Raw genomic sequence first — 24,936 nt, 5'->3', positions numbered from 1 at the left:
TGGCAAAATGTAAACTGAGGCCTTCCTACCTCTAATTCCAGGCCCTTAACCCCTCCCTTTCTAGCTGCCTCTCATTTCAAAATAATGGAAAACTATGGAGTGAGCCCAGCGTTCTTTGAAGAAAATGCCCTGGAACCTAAGGTTCTGGCTCCAGGTTCCCTGATCTTCTTCCCCTTCTCTTCCCACCCTATATGCTGGGAGATATCCCAGGAATCCCCTTAAGCCTCCTGCAGTCCCTGCTTGCCCTCCTCTGTGATTTTCAGAATGAATGGACTGGCTGAGACAGCCTTGGCCCCAGCGAGGATTGTTGAGTTCCCCAGGAGAGAAGGCAGAGACTTCCTGAGAGAAGAGTTCAGGAATCTAAGAGAGATGTCAGGAAAGGAGAAGCAGTCAGAGTGATGGGACAAATGCCAATCCCTTGAGGTCCCTGTGTCTGGAACTTCAGACTGACCCACAACATTGACCCTGGAACCAGTGTGGGAGTTTAGCAATTTCTGCCAGAATGGACCAGACCAGGGTGGGGGTGGGGGGTGGGGGGGCTGTTCCTCATTTGAAGTCCCCCAGGAGGGTAACAGGCACAAACTACCCTAGGCTCCTGCATTGCAAACACTGAAGGGGGAGGACAGAATCCTGTGGGAACCCCATGGAGAGATTCTCTGAGTGGAGTCCCTGGACTCCCCAACCTTTCCCTAAACTTAACTCAGTGACAAGCTTCTCTCCATCCTCCTCCCTGACTGATCCCCCATGCCCAGGCCTTCCAGCCCCCCCAGAAGACGTGATCTCTTCTTTGGAGCAGAGGGAAGCCCCATGGATGCTGGAGCAAGAAGACCTGAGGAGCTGTTCCCCAGGTGAGGGAGAGAAAGGGTGACCAGAGGCTTCAGTGTGCTCTGGTGAAGCCAGGGCTGGATTTGGGGGCAGGAGGACCGGACTTGGAATTGTTTTTCAGAGGTTTTAGAAGGAGCTCCCTGGGCAAGTAATTGAACCTCTGAGCCTCAATCTGTAAGATGTGGCTTTTGGACTCCATTTCCTATCATCTCCCTTCAGGGGACCAGTCTATAACTCTCTTAAGAATTCAGTGTTTGGGACTGAAGCACCTGGAAGTCTCCTGCAGGGGGCAGAAGGGCTGAGCTTATCTCCTCTGAGCTCTTTAGAATCCAGATGCAGGCATGAGGGCCTGCTTTGTGCTGGGTCCTGGACTAGGTAATGAGGGACATAAAGGGCTGCAGTGGACCTCTCGTCCCCTCACTGAGCCCATCCTCTACTGGTGCAGATAGTAGCATGCCGACAGTTCTGTAGAAGTCGTCTAGATCCCAGCTCCAGGGCAACCAATCATGAGAGGGAAGACTCTGAAGGGAAGGAGAACTTGAGGGGTCTAATGGAGGGAGGTTGCCTGGGCTTCAGGAGAGCCAGACTGAGTATTCTCAGGAAAAGCATAGTGGACCAGGGAAAGTCACCAGCCCAGCTCACTGCAAATGGCCATCTCTAGCAGTTTAGCCCTGAACCTGAGGACAGATATTGGACAGTATTTCATGGAGATGAAGAGATGGAGAGTGTTTGGAGCATTGGGGAGGAATGGTTTACTGGTTCTCAGAGGAAGAGAGTCATTAACTCCTTAGTGAGGGAAAGGCTGAAGATGAAAGAAGGATGAGGCCCTGCAGGGAAGAATAGGTGGGCTTAGATGAGGGATGGGATGGACTTCTTTGCCCATGGAAAGAGATTTTTCTTTAGCTAGAAGAATGACCTTTTCCTCTTATCCTGAGGCCAGAGAGGAAAAGGAGGCAGCTGAGCTGGGTGAGATGTGAAAGATAAGAGAGCTCTGCAGAGAGGTCCAGCTTTTGTTTAGTGAAATGAGGCCAAGATCTCAGCTCAATAGGTGAGGTGGGGATTGGGAGGAAGTGATAAGAGAGAGCTGGTGACCAGGGAAATATTTGGAAGGCTGCTGTGGTGGGTGACAAAGGGAATCCATGAGGGAGATGTCACAGGATTGCCTTGCCATGGTAAGCCCTCATCTGAGATCATTGAGCCTCGTAGCCAGGCAGCTGTTTTCCTGATTTTCTTTCTCTCCATTGACCTGCAGCCCATGAGCAGGAGGGCAGACTGCTGCCTTATTTGGAAGAGATCTGAGGCTAAACTTTCCCTAACTAATCAGCCGAGGCCCTTTCCTGATTTCTGGGGCTCAGTCTTTGTACTGTTCTTGAACACTCAGGTGACCACAGCACCTGCCTTTACAATGATGAGAGCCTAGAGAGAAGCCTTTTGGGTCTTTGGGATTGGGTCGGCTCTAGTTCCCACAGAGTTACTGTTGACTGCTGAGAAATAAGGGTAAGAGAGAAGAGAGAGACAGAAATATGGCTAAGGCCAGAACATGCATTGGCCTTCCAGGAGAGAGGCCAGAATACAAGGATCCTGAACAAAGTTGGGTCTGACATAAGCCCTGGTTCCAGTCAGTAAACATGTGTTAAATAATAAATATGTTCTAGGAACTGTGATAAGCCCTGAGCATACAAAGGAAGGGAAACAGCAGTCTGGGCTGTCCTGGAGTTCACAATCTCAAACCCAGACATGGAGGTGGGTTAGAAAGAAGCAACAGATCCTGAATCTCACTCTGAGATGATCTAGAGGGAAAGATTGGGGAATGGAAATGCATTTAATTGAATAGGGAAATTGGGAACTAGAGGGGTGAAATGACAGTTTAAGGAGAAAAGCAATCAAAGGAGGAAATAATCCAAATTCTAATGATAAAATTAAAAATCACCATTTGCCACCAATAACCCCTAGGATGTGTCATACACTTTATAAATATTATTTCTTTAGATTCTCAGGAATTCTAAGAGTCACTTGATATTATTATGTCCATGTTATAGTTGAGGAGCCTGAGACCAACAGAGCTCCTGTGACTTGCCCAGGCTTAAAAGTCCTAGCAAGTATTTAAGATGCAATGAGAATGCACCACCACCTGTATTGGGATTTTTAAGAATATCATGAAAACGTGAGCATCTTTTGTAGGAAGTAAATTTGTAATTGGACTAAAAATAAAAGAACATGGTTGCTGATTTTAAAAAATCATGGCTGCCTCAAGTCAAATTGACTTTTTAGCAGCTTTGTTTACAAAAAGAGGGAAAGTGAAAGTAGAGAAATGTAAAAGGAGAGTAGAGAATATATCTAACCTAATACACTAAATATTTTGCTCCAGTCCCTGGCTTCATTCCACCAGGGTTCCTTATCCCCAGCCAGAGGGCCTAGTGGTGAATAAAGCAAGGGTTTCACCCAGGTGACCTCCAAGAAAGGGAGGCAGTCCCCCTAGGGCTAATCTTTCCATAAGCCAGGAAAAGTGTCAGCTTTTTATTTACACAAGTAGTGGCTCTGAAGGGAGAAGATCTTAGAGCAGTCTTACCAGAAGCTGTTCAAGTCTCCACCCCAGGTCCTTCAAGCTGTTGATTCAAGCCGAAGATGGTTGCATAGGAAGTTCAAGAATTTTATAGCCCTCTTTGTATGTCACTTCCTATCTTGTCCTCCACTTTTGGGAGCCATTTTCAATCTTTTAATTTGCTTAACACTGCCCAGGGAGGGGTTCAGTCATTTCTTAGTTGTCACCCACTTTAGTATGTGGTTTGTGAATCTCCCCTACTTTGTGTTTATGTGGAGGGGGGGGGGGTTTCAGTTTTTGTTGATTAATTTAAAGGTAGGCAAGGGGATTGTCAATTCCATCTTCACGATCCCCCCAGTTATCCTTTGGGAAACTAATCTCCCCAGTGGATCATTTAAACAACTAATATCTCTAAAAATCTAGCTAAAAGTGCATACAATAGTGCACTTTCTGATAGAAAGCTACACGAGTTACAGATAAGAGGGAAATGGAAGTGAGAGCAAAAGCAATGTTTGCTAGCTGCATTGACAGAAATCCAGTTAGGGAGCAGTTCTCTTTGGCATAAGAGTTTACATTCAGAATGAATATCTTCAACCACCTTCAGTTCAATAAATTACATCATTAAGGTCATTCTGAATCTTCTTTATGGCACTTCTCGCCAAATAGTTCACTTTCTTAATTCAAGGAGTTACCAAGCTTCTTTTCCTGAAAAATTTCTCATATAAAACTTTTTTTTTTATCATGGGTTTTATGAAAGTATATACTCTTTAATTTGGGAAATGGGAAGAGAATTGTAGGAGTTTTCCTGTCCATTTCCTTACAGAAGGATCATGGAGTCATTATGAGAGCCATATTTTTAAACAAAAAATGGGAAATGATCTTTTTTTCTTTAAATTGTATTCAGTAGGATGGTTTTATTTTAGTGAAAAGAAGCATTTAAAAAAGTAATGGCTGCTCTCAAGGAGTAGGAAACAGAACAAAATATTTTATGCCTTGAATAACTGCAAAAAAATAGTGCTGAATTTCTTCATCTGATCTCATACTGGAATAAAAAATAAGGTCAAAAGCAGTCATGAAGGGAATTACATAATGCTTACAGAGAAGCTAGATGATAAAATAATAGGAATAATTAGTCTACATGCACCCAGGGGTGTTATGCCTATGAAGAGAGGATTTTATATATATATATATATATATATATATATATATAAACAATGAAAATGAAAGGGAAAAGATTGATAGTGAATTGTCTAGTACTGTGGACAAACCATGCTCCGTCACAAGTTAAGGTCTCAGCTGCCAGGATTTCTGATCAAGTCCCCAGTCTTTCTGAGGTCATGGTCTAAGTTAGGAATGTAATTAAGAGCTAATGAGATCACATGGAAGGCTTCTTGTTATTTTACTTATACTTTAGCTTTGAGGTAATGGCATTTTCATAGGATGGATTGTACCTATTTCAGTTGGAAGTTTCTTCTTACTTGAGGAAATAGGATGAAATGGTTTATTTTCTGATAGTGAAGGAAAGGAGACAGTTATATATCTTTATCATTATATGTTTTAATGTTTTGTTTTGTTTTTTGAAGGAGAGATCAGACCTGAAATGAAGGCGAATCCAACAGAGTTGAGCCTTCCTGTGGAAGAAATTGGTCCCAATAGCTTTGCTTTTAGAGAATTCTTTGTTTCACTTCAAAATTCATCTCAGATTGAAATACACACTGAGGAAAAATCTAGTAAAAGTAATCAGTGCAAAAAGACTTTGATGCGCAGGGCAAATCTTGCTGTACATCAAAGAATCCACAGTGTGGAGAAACCTTATGAATGCAATCAGTGTGGAAAGACATTCAAAGAAAGGTCCAAGCTTTCTGTACACCAGAGAATCCATACTGGGGAGAAACCTTATGAATGCAAGCAGTGTGGAAAAACATTTTGTCAGAGCTTCAGTCTTACTGTACATCAGAGAATCCACAGTGGGGAGAAGCCTTATGAATGTAAGCAGTGTGGAAAGATGTTCAGTCAGAGCTCCAATCTTGCTGTACATCAGAGAATCCATACTGGGGAGAAACCTCACAAATGCAAGCAATGTGGAAAAACATTCAGTCATAGCTCCCATCTTGCTGTACATTATAGAGTCCACACTGGGGAAAAACCTTATGAATGCAACCAGTGTGGAAAGACATTCAGTCGGAGCTCCAGTCTTGCTGTACATCAGAGAATTCACACTGGGGAGAAACCTTATGAATGCAAACAGTGTGGAAAGACTTTCATTGTGGGCTCTAGTCTTACTGTACATCAGAGAATGCACACTGGTGAGGAACCCTATGAATGCAAGCAGTGTGGAAAAGCATTCACAAATAGCTCCAGTCTTGTTACACATCAGAGAATTCATACTGGGGAGAAACCTTATGAATGTAAGCATTGTGGAAAAACATTCAGTCGGAGCTCCTATCTTGCTGAACATCAGAGAATCCACACTGGTGAGAAACCTTATAAATGTAAGCAGTGTGGAAAGACATTCAGTCAGAATTCCCATCTTGCTGTACATCAGAGAATCCACACTGGTGAGAAACCTTATAAATGTAAGCAGTGTGAAAAGACATTCAGTCAGAGCTCCAGTCTTGCTGTGCATGAGAGAATCCACACTGGGGAAAAATCTTCTGAATGTCAACAGTGTGGAAAGACTTTAATGATGAGTTTCATTCTTGATGTACATCAGAGAATGTACACTGGCAAAGAAGATTATGAATGCAAACACTGTGGAAAAGCATTCACAAATAACACAAATATTTTACATCAGAGAATCCACACTGGGGAGAAGCCTTATGAATGCAAACAATGTGGAAAGACATTCAGTCGGAGCTCCTATCTTGTTGAACATCAGAGAATTCACACTGGGGAGAAACCTTATGAATGTAAACAGTGTGGAAAGACATTCAGTCAGAGCTCTCATCTTGCTGTACATTGGAGAATCCACACTGGTGAGAAACCTTATGAATGCAAGCAGTGTGGAAAGACATTCACAAATAATTCCAGTCTTTCTGTACATCAGAGAACCCACACTGGGGAGAAACCTTATGAATGTAAGCAGTGTGGAAAGACATTCAGTCAGAGCTCCAATCTTGCTGTACATCAGAGAATCCACAGTGTGGAGAAACCTTATGAATACAAGCATCATGGAAACACTTTCAGTCAGTTCTCTAACCTTGGCATACATCAGAGGAACCATACTGTGGAGAAACCTTATGAGTGCAAGCTGTGTGGAAAGACATTCACAACTAATTCAAGTCTTTTTGTACATCAGAGAATCCACACTGGGGAGAAACCTTATCAATGCAAGCAGTGTGGAAAGACATTCAGACAGAGCTCCAATCTTGCTGTACATCAGAGAATTCACACTGGGGAGAAACCATATCAGTGCAAGCACTGTGGAAAGACTTTTAGTCACAGCTCCCATCTTGCTGTACATTGTAGAATCCACACTGGAGAAAAGCCTTATGAATGCAAGCAATGTGGAAAGACATTCAGTCGGAGCTCCAGTCTTGCTGTACATAAGAGAATCCACACTGTAGAGAAGCCTTGTGAATGCAAGCAGTGTGGAAAGACATTCAGTCAGAACTCCCATCTTGCTGTACATCAGAGAATCCACACTGGTGAGAAACCTTATCAATGTAATCAATGTGGAAAGACATTTAGTCGGAGTTCCAGTCTTGCTGTCCATCAGAGAATCCACACTAGGAAGGATCCTTAAAAACGCAATGTGGAAAAATTCATGTGCAAATCTTGTCTTGCTATTGTGTGAAGGAAATGTAATGTCCCCCTTTTTGGAGAAGCATACCTGTCATGAGCCTAAACTTGAATTATAGGAGAGGATTACATGATGGGTAATCATTGAGTGAGGACAGAATGACAGCAGGAAAATGGCTGCAATGTAGTTGAGAGATCATTAAGATGAGGGCAGGCGAGTCCCCTGGGACTGCTTCCCCTAGGTGGCTGAAGCAAAATAGAAAGCCTCGGTTGACTGCTTGATGAGATTTGTGAGTTAATGGGTAGAGAAAAGGATAAATTGAGGGAAGAGTATATATCCAAGCTCTTCTCTTTCAGTTTGGTTGCTGGTTAGACTTCCCTGTGAGAATGGCTATGGTGCTCTAATTGTGGCTATAGAATAGCAAACCAAACATTGCTGAGGAAATTAGATCTCCTGTTTTTCCACCTTTTCCCCCTTCTGCATTAGATTAAGTGAAATTCACTTAAATTTAGTCTTGTAATTTTCTCTATTATACTATGCATCACAGAAACTACAGACATTCACTCTGAGCTCTCACTTTCCTCAAAATCAGACAGTTTGCTCTAGTATGTCATAAGCTCTCCTAAGATTATATGCAAGTGGGCATATATTTTAAACCTAAAGCATGATCCCCTAAGAAAATTAAGGGAGTGTAGAATAGTTTACCTTTCAGATTGATTTATTGATAAGGGAACAGTTTGTAACCACAAATGAAATAGATTTTATGAGGTTTAAAATATGTAATTTTTATATTAAACTTAAAACATTGTACAAAAAGCTAATGTAAGATTAAAAGTGTAAATAGGTTGTCATTTGTTTGCAACCCTATGTCCAATTAAATACTTAATTTAAAAAAATTTTAACCCTATATTCAAATGCCTTAGTTCATCATTTCATGCTATCTAGATCTAAAGGGGAGTTAGTTTAGGAAGGAAATAATGTCTTTGCTCTAAAGAAACCTTTTGTGGGGGCAGCTGGGTAGCTCAGTGGATTGAGAGCCAGGCCTAGAGACGAGAGGTCCTAGGTTCAAATCTGGCCCCAGACACTTCTCAACTGTGTGACCCTGGGCAAGTTACTTGACCCCCATTGCCTAGCCCTTACCACTCTTCTGCCGTGGAGCCAATATGGAAGGTAAGGATTTTAAAAAAAAAATTTTTTTAATAAAAAAGCCATTTGTAATTAGAACTATTTCCTACATATTGTTTTCCTAAAATGTCAATAAAGCAAAAATCAAAAGATAAATTCTACTGTGGATTTTAAGATACAAACTAAAATTATTGACATCCCAGTGGTTTCTATTCAGTTGCATGCATTACCAAAATCATTGTCTTATATTTTCAAAATCATGCATCTATCAGCTTGACACTCTGAACTGATTATACTCAGAGTCCAATATGACATTACTAATACAATTATACTTATTTCTATAATTTCTAAACCTATCACTTGCATGTCAGATCTTAAGCCTATTTTGCATTAAGATCTATGCTATATATGTGGTAAGAAATTATCACAGCAGTACAGAGCTCCAAGCTAAATAGGTTCGTTGGGAGGCCACTCTTCCAATAAAGCCGGTTCCTGGTCAAGATCAAGAGCAGAGATCCTGAGCCTTAGGAGATAGCCTTTTTTATGCCAAGAAATCTGATGATGCAATGATAGAAAATACACTTACAGTGAAACTAAAATGAATGTAAAATTGTTCATATGGGTATCTTCTTAATGATGCAAGCTCTGATTAATCTGGCAATAGTAGGAAAGATCACTATGGGTGGTAACTTGTCAGTACTCATGGTCTTGGTGTTTTTACTAGTGATTATGTTGGAATAATAGATTTCAGCAGTTTTGGTTAACTGATATGTGAAAACAAGAGTAGCCCTCCACCTGCTGTGTGACTTATTCTACAAACAAGACCATCCTTCCTCTTTTTGTCTGACCATCTTGTTATACCCCCAAGAGGGGTGTGATAGGATTTATGGAATCTCCTGGGTCATAGGCTTGATGTCAGGATGTAAACAAAATTCGATAGCACCCCAAAAATAATTTTCTTAGCTAATGTTTACAGTTTTCATAAAGCAAGCTATTTTGACTAGAACTCAAAACTAATGATTATGTTATAAAAATAATCCTAAAAGGTAATAAAATCATGAAAGGGGGTTTTGTACTCACACATACAAGATCAAATATCATTATACTAAAAGGAAAAACATGTGAATTAAAGTGCTACTACATTATAATTTATTGTAAGTCAGTTCCATTGAATCTAGATTCACCATTATGAATGGTACCCTAAAGAATCTTTTCTCAAGAAGCATTTGCTGTCAGCACCTCAAATGATAGGACCTCTACTTTCAGATTAGTCCTCTGCCCAGGGTTCATGGCTATCTAACTGCTCAGTAGGAGGGTCTGAGTCCTGGACATGAAAGAGGGAAAGAGGCAGGTGTTAAAGGGATGGAGAAGTGGAACCTCAGAGATGAGTAGTGGCCCAGGTTGAATTCAAGCCAAGGGGCAGAATTGAAGGCCTGAGGAAGAACAGGATCTAGGACTCTCAGAATAAGAGTTTTAGGGACCAGGAGAAACGTTTCAGGAAGTGAGATGCTACCTGAGAAGACCGAATCCAAGAGGTCAAGGGAAGCATGGAGGACATATTCCAAGAAGTGGAGACAACTAAAGGAAAGTCAGAGTAAAAAGATGGAGGGTCTTGAGCAAGAATCATTCAGGAGGTCAGTATCACTGGGTCAGAGACAGAGTAGTGTCAGGAAATAAATCCACTGCACCGATATAAAATGTATATGAATAGAGTCAAGTAAGTAAAATTCTCCATCTAAATGTAGAAAGTTAGATTTTATTAGAGGGCTAGATCTCCCAACAAAACAGGACTCTTGCATATTACATAGTTAGAAGACCACAAGAGATGATTCAGTCTGGCAGAGACCTGGTTTATATAGATACAATTAACAAATTAAGTGTTCCCACACAAGGTTTCATTAGTTATATTTCTATATAAGATTTATATTTCTATATAAGACTTATAAGACATAGCATCATATAGACCTTCTTAGGAAACAGTTGCCCAACAACAAAGCTGATTGATTAGTTAACGTAGGAAAACCCATATTAGTCCAAAGGTTGGATAACAAAGCAATACCTTTATTTAGAGAAATAATGATGACCATTACCTAAGACTCATCTGATATGGAAGAAGGATGTTACTTATGGTTAATTCCAAAAATGGGCAGGGTGTAGATGTTTGCACCATTTCTGGACATGAAACTCAGGTGGTCATCATTGTGTAATTAGAAATTTGTTACCCTAAAAACTACATGAACTTCCTGTTATTACTGACTTCCTGTAGACAGAGGGATAAATTTAGTGGGTTTCTTGGTCTCACAATCTTGGCTTCCTGTAACAATTTTGGTGAAGTGGGCTTTTTGAACAGGTTGATTAGCTATGGGTACATAGTTTATTTGTTATCTTCTTCATTCCTTTATTTCTAATGATCATTAATAAATCCCTTAAAATATAATATTTTGTTATTTGAGATTAATTTTAATTTTTACAATTATGGGAAACACTGAAGTTGGAGAAAGAATTCTCAATTTTTAAGATAATCTTGCAAAGCTACATTTCTCCTGCTACAGTTATTTTCTGCCCCCCCCCCATGCCCTCAAGAACTCCAAACTCTCTTTGGAGCTGCTGCCCTACTTCTGCTGGGTTTTCTTTCCCATTTTTTGCCAGCCCCTTTAGTTTGAGTGACTTAACTGGGACTTTTGGAGAAGAGATAAGCCACTTCTCTCATCCATCTGCTTGAATCAGTGTTCCTTGCTGTAGCCCCTGGCTTTACTGCTGCTGATCCAGCCTCCTGGGTTGTCCCTGCCATCCATTCTTGATCCTCCTGATCCTGCTCACTCCTGTTTCTGCTGCTGTTGTTCCTATTGCTGTTGCTGGTTGCTGCAGCCTCTTTAGAACACACAAGCTGGGAGTCCCTGAAGACGCTCCCTGGGAAGCTGGTAAAAATCAGGGTGTGTTTCCCTTAGGCAATAATTAGCCTCCTTACTCCCTGCTCCCTAGTGTTTTACCTCTAGAAGAAGGGGAAGGAAGGTTACTTTTCCAAACAGGAAGTAAAATTGCAAGCATGCCTCACTCTATGAAAGAGCAGTATATTGCCTATTTCAAACAGCTCCCACTTTTAGGATGCCTTTCCTCCCTACCAATCCTGGGTGCACTGGCCCTTGCAATTGTCTTGCCTGAAATTCAGGGGAGAAATTCATCTCCCTACAACCCGTTGCCATTTGTGCCTGCCCAGTCTCTAAGATTCATCAAGTTTGGGATTCCACCACACTATGTTCATTGAGGAATTCTCCCTCACTATGGAAGGTCCCAAAAGTGTGACAAAAGGAATCTAAAGGAATAGGAAAGGAACTTTAAAGAGTCTAGAGGTGAAAATTTTAAGCCTTTTCAGATTCCATTGTTTTATAAAAGCCTGTATTTGTTTGTTTGCACTCAGAGCTACCTCCTGTCCTTTCTCCTCTGACCCAGCCCCTTTTCCCCCCTCTCCAACCTATCCCTCCTCTGCCCCCACCTGTACCCTAGTCCTTCCCCCTTGCCAAACTCATCCCACCTGTTAGATCTGCGGGGAAGGAAGGAATTTAAGACCAAGCAAGAGACTGAAAAATGTAAAATGAATGACTTTGATTATATCAAATTTAAAAGGTTTTGTACAAACAAAACCAATGCAAACAAAATTAGAAGGAAAGCAATAAAATGGGAGAACATTTTTATAAGAAAACTCTGAAAAAGGTTTAATTTCCCAAATACATAAGAAACAAAGTCAAATTTACAAATATATATATATATATATATATTCAATCTATTCCCCAACTGACAAATGGTCAAGGGACATGAATAGGCATTTTTCACATTATGAAATCAAAACTATCAATAAGCACATGAAAAACTGACCTAAATCCCTCCTGATTAGAGAAATGCAAATTAAAACAACTCTGAGGTATCACCTCAAACCTAGCAGATTGGCCAATATGACAGCAAAGAAAAGTGATAAATGTTGGAGGGGATGAGGCAAATTTGGGACATGAATACACTGTGGCGGAGTTTTCAATTTGTCCAACCATTTTGCAAGGCAATTTGGAACTATGCATGAAGGGCTTTAAATGACTGTCAGCCCTTTGATCCTACCATAGCACTGCTGGGTTTGTGCCACAAAGATATAATAAGGAAAAAGACTTGTACAAAAATATGTATAGCCTTGCTCTTTGTGGCAAAAAATTGGAAAATGAGGGGGTTCCTGAAATGGCTCCAGGCAGAGACAGAAAGGTTAGAAAGATGGCTGGTGTAAACTTCAAAAACTACTCCACCCTACTCAGATGTACTTTAGAAGATTTGATTTAGCTATTTCCTGATTGTAACAATGGAGATACTTGATCAGGAATGTCTTGGGAACTTTACATTGCTCCACCCTACTTAGTCTAACAAGGTCACGAATGTCTGCACCCATACTTAAGAATTAAGTATCTAAGAGGATGGCCTTCAACAGACATGTGCAGAAACAGCTGACAGATCGCTGGGCTGTCCTAAGTCAAGCTAAGCTAATATTGGGACAGATGAGACACAGGAAAATTATGTAAAACCGCCTATATAGGGCGCATCACTTCCTCCCTTCACTCTCCCTGGAGAGGTGGATCTGGCTGGTGATTTTCCTGTGAGCAGGCCTGGGTGCCAGTTCGATCCTGGAACTCAGCCTGGAGGAGCTCCCTCAGACAGCTTCCTTGAGATGATCTTGTGGTGAGGGATAAGACTGACTTCCTTTCCCCTTGGGCTCAGGAGAGGCCCCTTTGGCCAAGGACTTTAACTCCTGCCTGGCTCAGCTTGAGCTGAAGCAGTTTAAATTAAATCTTTCCTCTCTCTCTCTCTCTCTCTCTCTCTCTCTCTCAATTCCTTCTCTTTATATTAATTAAAATCACCATAATTTCCAGCTGACAGGTATTTTATTATTTGGGATTTTCCCTGGCAACCAATTAATTTAGATTTTAAGACACAATGCTAAAATTATCCTTACACTGGGGAATGGCTGAATAAATCGATGTTTATGTTGATGATGGTATATTATTGTGCTGAAAAGAATAAAGAAATGGAGGAATTCCATGTGAACTGGAACTGATGCAGAGTGAAAGGAGCAGAACCAGGAGAACTTCATACACTGTAAACCTTAAAATTTCTTAGACTTATAAATGTTGGAAATTTCACCATTGGGAAATTTCATACTTGAAAAATTTCCTATTGAGAGTGGGAACTCTATTGGAATGTGAACCCCATTGGCATGGGAGGTTCCTCCTCCTCCCTTCTTAAGATTACTTTAGGACAGAAACCTTTTGCTGAACAATGGAAAGGGCTTTGACCTATGCTTAAGCATAGAACAGGAATTTCTTTGAGTCATGATTGATTTTAGAATTGATACAATGGAGATACTTGGAATGACAGAACCAGGTCTTGGAAATTACAATCTCCACCCTACTCAGTCCTAACAGGATTTAGGAAGGGCTGCAGCATAGATCAAAATTTAATTATTCCAATCTCTACCCTACTCAGGGTAACAGGATTTAGGAAGGGCTGTAGCAAAAGATCAAGATTTAATTATTTGAGAATATGACCTTCAACAGACATGTGCAAAGCCACAGACCTCTGGGCAGTCCTGGGTTAAGCTAGAGCCACCATTGGCACAGGGAAAATGATGGACAGTGATTGGTAGATGTGAGAACTGAGGGGAGGGAACTTGGATGGTTTCCTTAAAGATAGAGGGGTCTGAGGACGGTGGTTGGTTGGTTGGAGAGTTTTTTGGCTCTGAGAGGTTGTGCTGCTCTGAAGGAAGCTGGAGGTGGAGGCCACTGAGACTTTCTCCATTTTAGTCACGTGAGTAATAGGGACTGATCTCCTTTCTTTGCCTCAGCTATCTAAGGGCTTGGGCCTTTTGGCCCAGCCTAAACAGAAGGGGTATTTAAGCCCTATTCCCTTCTCTCCCCTTTCTCTCTCCCTCTCTCTCTATATCTCTAATTCCTTTCTTCCTCCTGTTTGTAATTAAACTCTATAAAAGGTTGACGTCTGACTTGAGTTTTCATTTAGGAATTACATACCTGAATTCCTTGGCGACCTTAAATTAATATATATCAGCCTTTTAAAGTGATTTCCTTGTCACATTGTGGCAAACACAAAGGGACTAAGTGGTGAGACAGTAGAGTAAAAAGGCAAGGAATTTCAGAAGTTTATTGAGAAAATTCTTTAGACTCCCAAAAGAAGATGCTACTTCCCTGAATCCAGAAACTGAACTGTTGGAGAAGCCATCATGAAGAAGCCTCCAGACCACAAGCTGCACAAAAATGAACTTTGCGTGTGGTTAATGAACATTTATTTGCATGCATACTTTCATGCCAAAGGGGACTGCCCCCTAACTGGCTTTCTGTCAATGCGTCCAGTAATTATTGGTTTTATTCTTTTCTTTCTCTTATCCTCAAATTATTGTAATCTTTAAATTGATTATGTTTTCATGATCCTTTGGAAAAAAATTAATTTTTTTGCAAATGATCAAATGGAGGAATGTAAAAAATAGACTTGAATACAGGACTACAATCCCCATGAGCCTTTGCTCAACTTCCCCAGAATGCCTTGTAATCTCACCTGGGCCGAGATCGAGAAGGTATTTAAGCTGATTCAAAGGCTTTTGAAGGGGCTCACTCTTTTGGACTTCCGTTTTGGAGCAGGCGGTCTCTTGCGTGATGTGAGGTTATTTTGTCTAGGCCTCTGGCCTAGGCACATGTTTCTTACTTGTATATTCTTTAATCTTTAACCTTTAATAAACCTCTAAAAAATATAATACTCCTTGCAGAGAGAAACTAATTTCTACCTGCCTCAGTCTCCCCATCTCCCCTAAATTTTAATCTTTACACTACCCCACTAAACCCTGAATCTAGTGGCATTCAAAGTTCCCTCCTAGACCCAGGATTGGTTCTTGTATAGACCAATCCTGCACCTGGAAGTAGGGGGCATGGTCCCTCCCCAGCACATGATTGATCTATTCAAGACCAATCTCACACCAGGAAGTAGGGGGGAGGAACCCCTGGGGCACTATGGGGGGAAGGGGAATGCAGTTCCCCTGGCCACAATATTTTAAAACCCACAACACCAAAGAGATAATAAGGGAAAAGACTTGTACAAAAATATTCATAGCTGCACTCTTCGTGGTGGCAAAAAATGGAAGATGAGGGGCTGCCCTTCAATTGGGGAATGGCTGAACACATTGTGGTATCTGTTGGTGACGGAATACTCTTGTGCTCAAAGTAATGATGAACTGGAGGGATTCCATGTGAACTGGAACAACCTCCAGGAACTGATGCAGAGTGAAAGGAGCAGAACCAGGACAACATTGTACACAGAGACAGATACATTGTAGCACAATCGAAGGTAACTCACTTTGCTACTAGCAGCAATGAAATGATCCAGGTCAATCTTGAGGAACTTATGAGAAAGATGCTAACCACATCCAGAGAAAGAACTGTGGGAGCAGAAATGCAGAAGAAAAACATATGATCGATCATGTAGTGTGATGAGGATGTGATTAGGATTTTGATGTTAAAGGATCGCTCTACTGCAAATATGAACAACATAGATATAGGTTTTGAACAATGATACATGTGTAACTCAGTGGAATTGCTAGTCGGCTTGGGGAGGGGAGAGGAGGTAAAGGGGGGAACTATGAATCATGTAACCATGGAAAATGACTGAGAGGGTGGAAACTGAGAGGTTAGTCCTCAGGGGGAATCTTCTGTGTGAAAGTTAAGTAGTGAGCTGAAGAGTATAAATAAAGGGGTGCTCCTTTTTTGGAGGCTTTTTAGGGGTACAAATGCCCTGAGATTAACTTCCCAACTTCCATTCACATGTGGGAAGGTTGGGGTTTATAATTGTATTTCACTTCAGCTATGGGCCTTACCTCGTGGTAGAGGCAGGCAAAAATAACCAGAGATTGTTTAAAAAAATTCCAAAAATCATATTTAAAAAACCCTTAAAATCATTTGAGGTATTTAGCACATTAAATTTTTCAAAGGTTGTTACACAATTATAACCAGTCCTGAAGTCCATCTCTCCTCTATGACAATTTACAAAGTGAAAAATAGAAAAACTGTTTTTTTTTTTCTTATATGGGCTTAATTATCACAATGATATTTTTTTCAATATATAGTTATAGGGGAAAAGCAACATAATTTTAAAACTCAGTACATTCAATGAACAGTGTAACAGAATATTGAATCCAGTAGTATATGAACTTAAAATCACAAAGTTAAACCTTAGACAAAAAATGCAATAGAAATACAGAGGTTTTTTTTAAATAAACCATTGGAATCTGAAATGCCTTAAAATCATAACCTCCAATCTTTAAAGTTCTTTGGTTTTTTTGTTTGTTTTTAATTATTCATTTAAATGTCTATTGTCTGAAGGCAGAGTGGTAAGGGCTAGGCAATGGGGGTTAAAGGACCCGTCCCCACAGCTGGGGAGTATCTGAGGCCCGATTTTAACCCAGGACCACATGTCTGTAGGCCTGGCTCTCAGTTCGCTGAGCCACCCATTTGCCTCCCCAAAGTTGAATCTTTGGGCTGAATCTTTTTTTCTGGCACACAGGTGAAATCAATGAAATTACCAGAACGGTCAAAAGGTATCCTTTTAAATAGCCCATTGCTTAAAAGTCTGTTTGAAAAGTCTGTTTCTTCTCTCCCCCTTTCTCTCTCCCCTGCTACCATCCACCCAAGTGGCCAATAGTTATCTAATGGCTGGAATGAGCAGCTTTGTGAGGGTAAAAAAAAACCTCGGCCAGAGAAAAGTGGGTCAAAAAAATTTCTAGGCACTAGCTATTAAAGCTGAACTAAAGATCAGAAAAGAAATCAGAAGATTGAGTGGGTTTTTTTCTCCCATTAGGTCGCCAAAACTGTAAAGATTAAAATTTTGGGGAGACTGAGGCAGGTAGAAGTTAGTTTCTCTCTGCAAGGAGTAGTATATTTTATGAGGTTTATTAAAGTTAAGGATTAAAGAAAATACAGGATAAGAAAAACGTGCCTAGGCCAGAGAGGCCTAGACAAGACCTCACCTACATTATGGAAAGAGCCATGTCTGCTCCAAAATGGAAGTCCAAAAAAAGAGAGCAAAAGCCCTTGCAATCAGGTTAAATCCCTTCTCGATCTCAGCCCAGGTGAGATTACAAGGCATTCTGGGGAAGTGGAGCAAAGGCTTGTGGGGATTGAAGTCCTGGATTCCAATCCATTTTTACACTAATCTGGAGAACTTGTGACAAGTATTCTTTAGGTCCATAGGTTTTTAAAATGTCACATAGCAAGTGGCTATAGAGACTCATGTGAATCCCAATGACAGCTGAAAGATGCTGATTATATTGCTTTTAAAGTTGTTAAGTTTGAAACTCCAATGTCTCTGTCTGTCTCAGACTGATAGGCAAAAATGGCTGCCTTCAGACCTGGGTCTCTCAATAACTCATTCTGACTGCTATTGTAAGTTAACAAAAGGTTTAATATATGAAATAAAAGAAGGAAACGGAATATGAAGGAGGGCTGAGGTATTTCCTTAGCTCTAAATGTTCTAATTCTCCTCCCTCCAATCTATGAGGTCCACATGGACCTGCCTTCTTTGACTTGCTGCTATTTTTCACCCTAATTGTAGCAGTCCAGCCCATAGGCATTATGGAGAGACAAGGATTGTGAGTGAGCACATGGCCACCCTGCGCATGGCAATGAGCTCTATTCCCAGCGTGGCTGAAGTTAGGGCGCGAAACCTTGCTTCCCTTTGTCTCACTTACCCGAGGATAATAACCCCACCTTCACCTTGTCATAAGTTGCAATTAGCCAATGGCAATACACCAGGTAACTCATCCATATGTATTGAGGCATCATGTAACTGATCAATATGTATTGAGCTCATTTGTATATCAAAGAGAATAAATTGACGAGACACAAATTGGAGGACACCGACAGATTTGCAATGGAGCAACTTCTCCCCTTTCTCTCTCCTCTCTATCTTTCTCCATGGCCTCCCTGTTTCTCTCTCTTTTCTAATGCTAATATCTAGCATTATCTACCACCTTTAGTTTCTGATCTCCTTTCCATCTGAGCTAGCATTATCCTCTGACCAGTGCAGTGTTAAATTGAGACCATTGGATGGGAATAGCCTGAATTAATAACCACCAGTGGTCGGAGCAGGCTGTGGCTCCCGAAAATTAATAACTGATTACTGACTCGATTATTTACATCTCTAAAGCCGGCTCCTTCATGCCCTTCGCAGGATCCAAAACTTCTATCCTGTTTCTATCTTCTCTCCTTGAAACCTCTCGCGGGCTGGGAGGTTTTATCTGGTGCCCAACGTGCCAAGTCTCGAACCTGGTACTTTCTCGTGGCATTCTATCCTTGTTTCTCACAGCCAGTGTCAGGGCACACCCCGAGACGCAAAGGATTTCTCAGGCTGGCGGAACAGAGCGGGAGAACGATCCCTTCGGGTCTGGCCAACAGAAGGTGGGTCGTTCTCAGAGATGGGCTTGACTATTTCCTCCCATGCAGGTTACATACGACTCCTCATGTCGTAGGTTGAACAGGGAGGTAGGATGGTCTCCAAAGCGCAGATCAAAGCCTTGCTAAGGGTAATTCAAAAGGCTTTCCCAGGATTTCCGTCTATGGGAATGCTAGAGGTTGCGCAATGGGACCAGTTTGGTCAAAGCTTGAAAGACTATCAAAAGGAAGGTAACAGAGTCAGGAAAACGGTATTTAACACCTGGTCGATTATCAGAACTATTCTAGAGGATCTGGCTATTCAAACCGCTAATGCAGGGGAGAAGGAGACTCCACAGACTCAGGAATTAAGAAAGCAGGATCTCAAAGCCACTGCTCCTGAGGCAACTGATGGGGGAGGGGAAGGAGAGTGTTCAGCGTGGTCTCAGCCCCAGGCTATACTTCTAAGGGGAGTGATACAAAAGAGTCATTTGCAACTCCAAAGCTGTATCCCCCCTTAGACAATCAGGCTCCTCCCCATTCCCCTCCTCCCCCCCCCAGACTACAGGTTGGCTTCAGGAGCCTCTCTCGTGGCCACCCCGCCCCCACCTTGCCCGCCTGAGGTTTCTAAGCCTGGTTCACTCAGGACTGAGCTGATCTCGCCTATTCAAAAAGGCCGGGAGGACATTTCTGCTTTCCCAGCCAGGCATGTAGAGGACCCTGAGGATGCCGACAGACGCATTGCTCAGCATAAGCCCATAGACTGTAAGGTCTTGAAACTGCTCAGAAGCAGTGCATCGAGAGACGGGGCAACGGCTCCAGTCACGCTAGCGCTCCTCAGCAATCTGACCCAGAAGGAGTTCTAGCTTACACACGTCTTGTTTCAGAAGCTCAGCAAGGAGCAAGCCAACCTTCACCGGCAGATTCCCGAGCCTTTTCAGGAGAGCTCTGACTCGGATGCATTCGAAAGGCTTATCAGGAGGTGGTTGCTTTGACTCCAGCAGGGCACTTAAAGGATAAGGATCACTTGGCTAAAGGGATAAAACAGAAACTTTTCCTAATACCACCGCAGGTCTCAGCAAAATTAATGAATCGAGGTCATAATCCTGAATTAGGTTCAATTCCCAACAGCCCAGGTTGTAAAAAGATATTGCCCTTCTGTAACCAAAGGCAGAAGATAAAAACAATCAAACAAAAGGCAAGCCCCTGCACTCATTTAGCATTTGAAAAGGGTCCTAGGAACTCTTTTGTTTGAGGTCCGGCCAGGGAAAGGCAGCTGTACCTGGCTGATTGCAAGTGATAACAAGCACCCGGAAGTGAGATCTGGGCATTTGAATGGCTTTCATTTAGGCTGGATACAGGCAGAATTATGAAGGAATGTCTGCTCATATTTTTTGATGAAGGAAGTCAAAAAAAGGAGAATTAAAAATCTTTCTCTGACTTTTGTCATGTGCCACAGAATGTCAGGACTAGAAATGTTTATCTGTAGAGAAATTTTGGTATAAATCACGAGGTAATGAAAGTGCAAACAGAACATTTTTAAGGTTTGGGCTTCAATCTGAAGCAGCTTGAAATGTTTTTTTCTCTACCGGCCACGTGGCTTGAGCCACGCGGAAGAGAGCATCAGAGCAACTGAGGCTCCAAGTTTTTTATTACAAACGCTGTAATTGGCTAGAAGGAAAATTGAATACTGAGACATACTAAGCATGACTTGGAATACGATTTAAAGGAATTCATAAGGCTTTCTAATTTGAACTATGGAGGAATGATTAACACTTTTCTAAGCAGGACATGAGAGCAACAATATTGAGCAGAGCTTATTCAAACAGGCTGCATGCAGTTCCGAAACGTTTTAGTGGGCATATTAATGTACCTGTATCCAGAAAGCAAACGATTCCTCACTAGAATAGCTTTTACTATGGACACTAAGACACATGCTCAGCAGAGTCAAAGCATGGTCAGAAGGATTCAATCGGTTTACCAGCGGCTCATTATTAAAGTTAGCGAGGAATCTGTTACTCAGTACAGAGATTTATGAAGGAAGGCCTTGAGAGAGGCAATACTAGCATGTATTCAAATGGCAGATATTGAAGCTGCTCATGAGACTGAAAAGAGACCCATGATAATAAGGCAAGTTCAAAGGTTCCTGGCCCAATTTGATTTATTTCTGCAGTGAAGATTTGCAGAATTAGCAGATGAGAGTAATGAGTTTAGTCACAGTATTAAGATCTTTTCAGTGATGGAGTTCATTGCAGTAGTTCCGATACAACAACTCCTGTGCAACTGTTTGATAATTCTGTGCATACTTGTACAGCATAAGGCAATGCTATCATTTTAATAACTGCACAATGGGAAACTTTTTCAAATAGCAAAATGTGTGTGCAGGCAAACAAAGGCTAAAGATCCCAGCACACACGGGTCAAATCGTAAGTGATTTCTAGTAGGATATTTTTATGATTATGGGTTTGCAAAAGCAACTATTTAAGCATCTATACCTGCTGCTTTGCAAAGTCTATTGTACATCCATATCCTGAACAAGCAGGGGATATCGCTTATCAATGCAAACTGTGGGGGATTAATTTCACCTCTGATAGGCATCCACTGTATATTTTGGAGCAAAAGGTGCATTTCAGCATGCTCCTGGCACAAAGGTTGAACTGTGAAAAGTGATGGGAGATACTGACTCTCCTGGTTTAGGGTTCAAGCTCAAATGAAGAAGTGAGCAAAGTGATGACAGACTTTATGAACATCTGTGCACTACTGTCTATTCCACACAGCTTGGAAGAGCAGGGCTTTTAACAGCAATGCAAGGGCTGAATTGCATAGCTCATGGCTTACATGCAAGCTAGGGTAAATAGAGATCAAGGGAATTCATGAGCCCCAAGGTTCAAAAACTGAAGGTATTGATGTTCTGTCCCTTCCTAACTCTCTGAGACCCAATGAGGCTGTCATTTGGGGTCGAGGTTTTCTGTTTACTTTCTCAGATACATGAAGTCCATGGAAGATGATCAAGAGCATCGGATGGCAAGACAATCTGCCCAGAAGAAGGACAGATGGCAGAGGTGTCTGGCACAGGACACCAGAAATGCAGCACATGGATTGTAAAGGCTATGATTGCCCTATAGGCAGGTTTAACACACTATCCACACACATGTAATTGTATGAAACACAATTTGCATGCAGAAGAGTATCACTAAGTCATGGACAGATATTCTGTTCTAGGAATATATGGGTATTTGGTGAAAGATCTAACTTCATTACATGCCTGAAAATTTTGAATGGTACTGGTACGACGTGTAACCTGACAATCATTTTATTGGAATTGTTCCATGTTAGCCAAATTTGATCAAATATCAAATGGTACAATTGGGAAGGTTATGACTGTACCATAAATACTGTCCAATTGCAGTACGATTTGTCCAAAATGTATATGTGATCATTGTCTTCAAGGGTACATTATATTGGCAAACAACAGCATGTCTTTCTTCCTATCAGACTTATCGAAAAGTCAATTTGGTTCAGCTGTGGCATTTCAACTTTCATAAGAAAGAAGGGTGGAAACGGTATCACTAACCATCTATCTCTTCCACACTCTAAAAAGAACATCAGTTAAAACTTTGCAATAACAGTTTGAATGTCCTGCTAAAGATTACATTGTAGGATAGATCTGAATTGGGTTGAATATTACCAAGAAATTAAGACTGTGAGGGACCCAAGGGGATGATAACGTTGGGTCGAGGTCTTGTCTGTATGTTGACAGAGAGTGGAAACATCTGGTCACCCACAAAGCACATCATGCCAGCCAACACAAGACCAGGGAGAGAAGCAGACCAACGCTGTTGACATCAGCTAACTACACGCCAGCCACTATCCAGGCGCGCTGGAAGGACACTTCACCGGTGACTAAGATCACTCCAGAAGACTGACATGACACTATCAGTGACATTAGCTATTAGGCTACTGTGGGACACTGGTCCGGCTGACATCCATTGAGATGGGGTACCCAGAGAACATCGAGTATGCTAACTCAGAAGGCCTGAGACACACTCATGTCTGTACAAGACACCAGATACATCCCACACTCCAAAGACTGTACTGTGGGATTGAGATGAAGCAGCTACAATTGTTTAGCTACTAAAGCATACCCTGTATTTTGTATATGATACTGTCAAAAGGAATGTATATTGTATGCATTGTGAATCTACCACTACTTTTCACTACTTGTCTCTGGGTCTTATTAAAAAAGTTGCTGCCACCTTCTGAATACCAATGATGATCTTTCCTACTGAGTACCCAAAGAATGAGGCAGGTCAAGGCCCATTTCAGAAATTATGAATTTGTGAGCATCTGGGTGGCTCAGTGGATGGAGAGCCAGGCCTAGAGAAGGGAGGTCTTGGGTTCAAATCTGGCCTCAGACACTTCCCAGCTGTGTGACCCTGGGCAAGCCACTTGACCCCCATTGCCTAGCCCTTACCACTTTTCTGCCGTTGAACCAATACACAGTATTGATTCCAAGACAGAAGGTAAGGATTTTAAAAAATTATGAATTCCCAGATGGCCTGTTTTTTTTTTCTTTTAAACATTATTTTATTTGGTCATTTTCAAACATTATTCATTAGAAACAAAGATCATTTTCTTTTCCTCACCCCCCCCCCAGCCGACTTGTGATTCCTCTGGGTATCATATGTGTCCTTGATCTGAACCCATTTCCATGTTGTTAGTATTTGAATTAGGTTGTTCATTTAAAGTCTCTCCTCAGGCATATCCCTTCAACCCCTGTAGTCAAGCAGTTGCTTTTCCTCGGTGTTTCTACTCCCACAATTTGTCCTCTGCTTGTGGGTAGTGTTTTTGTTCCTAGATCCCTGCAGACTGTTCAGAGACATTTCATTGTCCCTAATGGAGAGGTCCATTATGTTCGATTGTACCACAGTGCATCCGTCTCTGTGTACAATGTTTTCCTGGTTCTGCTCCTCTCACTCTGCATCAGCTCCTGGAGGTCGTTCCAGTTCACATGGAATCCCTCCAGTTCATCATTACTTTGAGCACAAGAGTATTCCATCCCCAACATATACCACAATTTGTTCAGCCATTCCCCAATTGAAGGACATCCCCTCATTTTCCAATTTTTAGCCAACACAAAGAGTGCAGCCATGAATATTCTTGTAAAAGTCTTCTTCCTTATTATCTCTTTGCGGTACAAACCCAGCAGTGCTATGGCTAGATCAAAGGGCAGACAGTCTTTTATTGCCCTTTGAGCATAGTTCCAGATTGCCCTCCAGAATAGTTGGATCAATTCACAACCCAAACAGCAATGGATTAGTGTCCCTGCTTTGCCACATCCCCTCCAGCACTTATTACTTTCCTCTGCTGTCATGTTAGCCAATCTGCTCGGTGTGAGGTGATACCTCAGAGTTGTTTTGATTTGCATCTCTCTGATTATAAGAGATTTAGAGCACTTCTTCATGTGTTTATTAATAGTTTTGATTTAACTGAAAACTGCCTCTTCATGTCCCTTGTCCATTTATCAATTGGAGCATGGCTTGATTTTTTTTACAACTGGTTTATCTCTTTATAAATTTGAGTAATTAAACCTTTGTCAGAGGTTTTTGTAATGAAAATTGTTTTCCAATTTGTTGCTTCCCTTCTGGTTTTAGTTACACTGGTTTTGTTTGTACAAAAGCTATTTAATTCGATGTAGTCAAAATTATTTATTTTACATTTTGTATCTCTTTCTAAGTCTTGCTTAGTTTTAAAATCTTTCCCTTCCCAAAGGTCTGACATGTATACTATTCTGTGTTTATCTAATTTATAGTTTCCTTCTTTATGTTCAAGTCATTGACCCATTCTGAGTTTATCTTGGTGTAGGATGTGAGGTGTTGATCCAAACCTAATCTCACCCACACTATCTTCCAATTTTCCCAACAGTTTTTATCAAATAGTGGACTTTTGTCCCCAAAACTGGGGTCTTTGGATTTGTCATATACTGTCTTGCTGAGGACACTTACCTCGTCTATTCCACTGATCCTCCTTTCTGTCTCTAAGCCAATACCAGATTGTTTTGATGACCATTGCTTAGAGTTTGAGATCTGGGACAGGAAGGCCCCCTTCCTTTGTATTTTTTTTTTCATTATTTCCCTGGATATCCTTGATCCTTTGTTCTTCCAAATGAACTTTGTTATGGTCTTTTCTAAATCAGTAAAAAAAAAATTTGGATGTTCAATGGGTATGGCACTAAATAGATA

General features: G+C 41.3%; 2 protein-coding genes across 11 annotated transcripts in view; one reads left to right on the top strand and one right to left on the bottom strand.

The window, feature by feature from the left end:
• Window positions 1-10,668, top strand: part of LOC100009932 (zinc finger protein 420-like) — a 50,274-nt gene extending 39,606 nt beyond the window's left edge. For 3 of the 6 annotated variants that reach the window (XM_056825098.1, XM_056825096.1, XM_056825099.1), the window contains 2 exons: window positions 753-848; window positions 4,951-10,668. In XM_056825098.1, coding sequence (XP_056681076.1) covers window positions 753-848; window positions 4,951-7,112 — 2,258 coding nt within the window. In that variant the 3' untranslated portion in view covers window positions 7,113-10,668. The other 3 variants (XM_056825102.1, XM_056825100.1, XM_056825101.1) reach the window with 2 other exon arrangements.
• LOC103094333 (zinc finger protein 850-like) overlaps window positions 1-24,936 on the bottom strand; it is a 293,282-nt gene that overhangs the window by 195,297 nt on the left and 73,049 nt on the right. The gene's annotated exons all lie outside the window — the stretch shown is intronic.

This window comes from Monodelphis domestica, chromosome 1, assembly GCF_027887165.1.
Source record: "Monodelphis domestica isolate mMonDom1 chromosome 1, mMonDom1.pri, whole genome shotgun sequence".
Lineage (NCBI taxonomy): Eukaryota > Metazoa > Chordata > Mammalia > Didelphimorphia > Didelphidae > Monodelphis > Monodelphis domestica.
The sequence above is the reverse complement of the archived record's forward strand: the minus strand, read 5'-3'. Positions and strand labels throughout refer to the sequence as shown.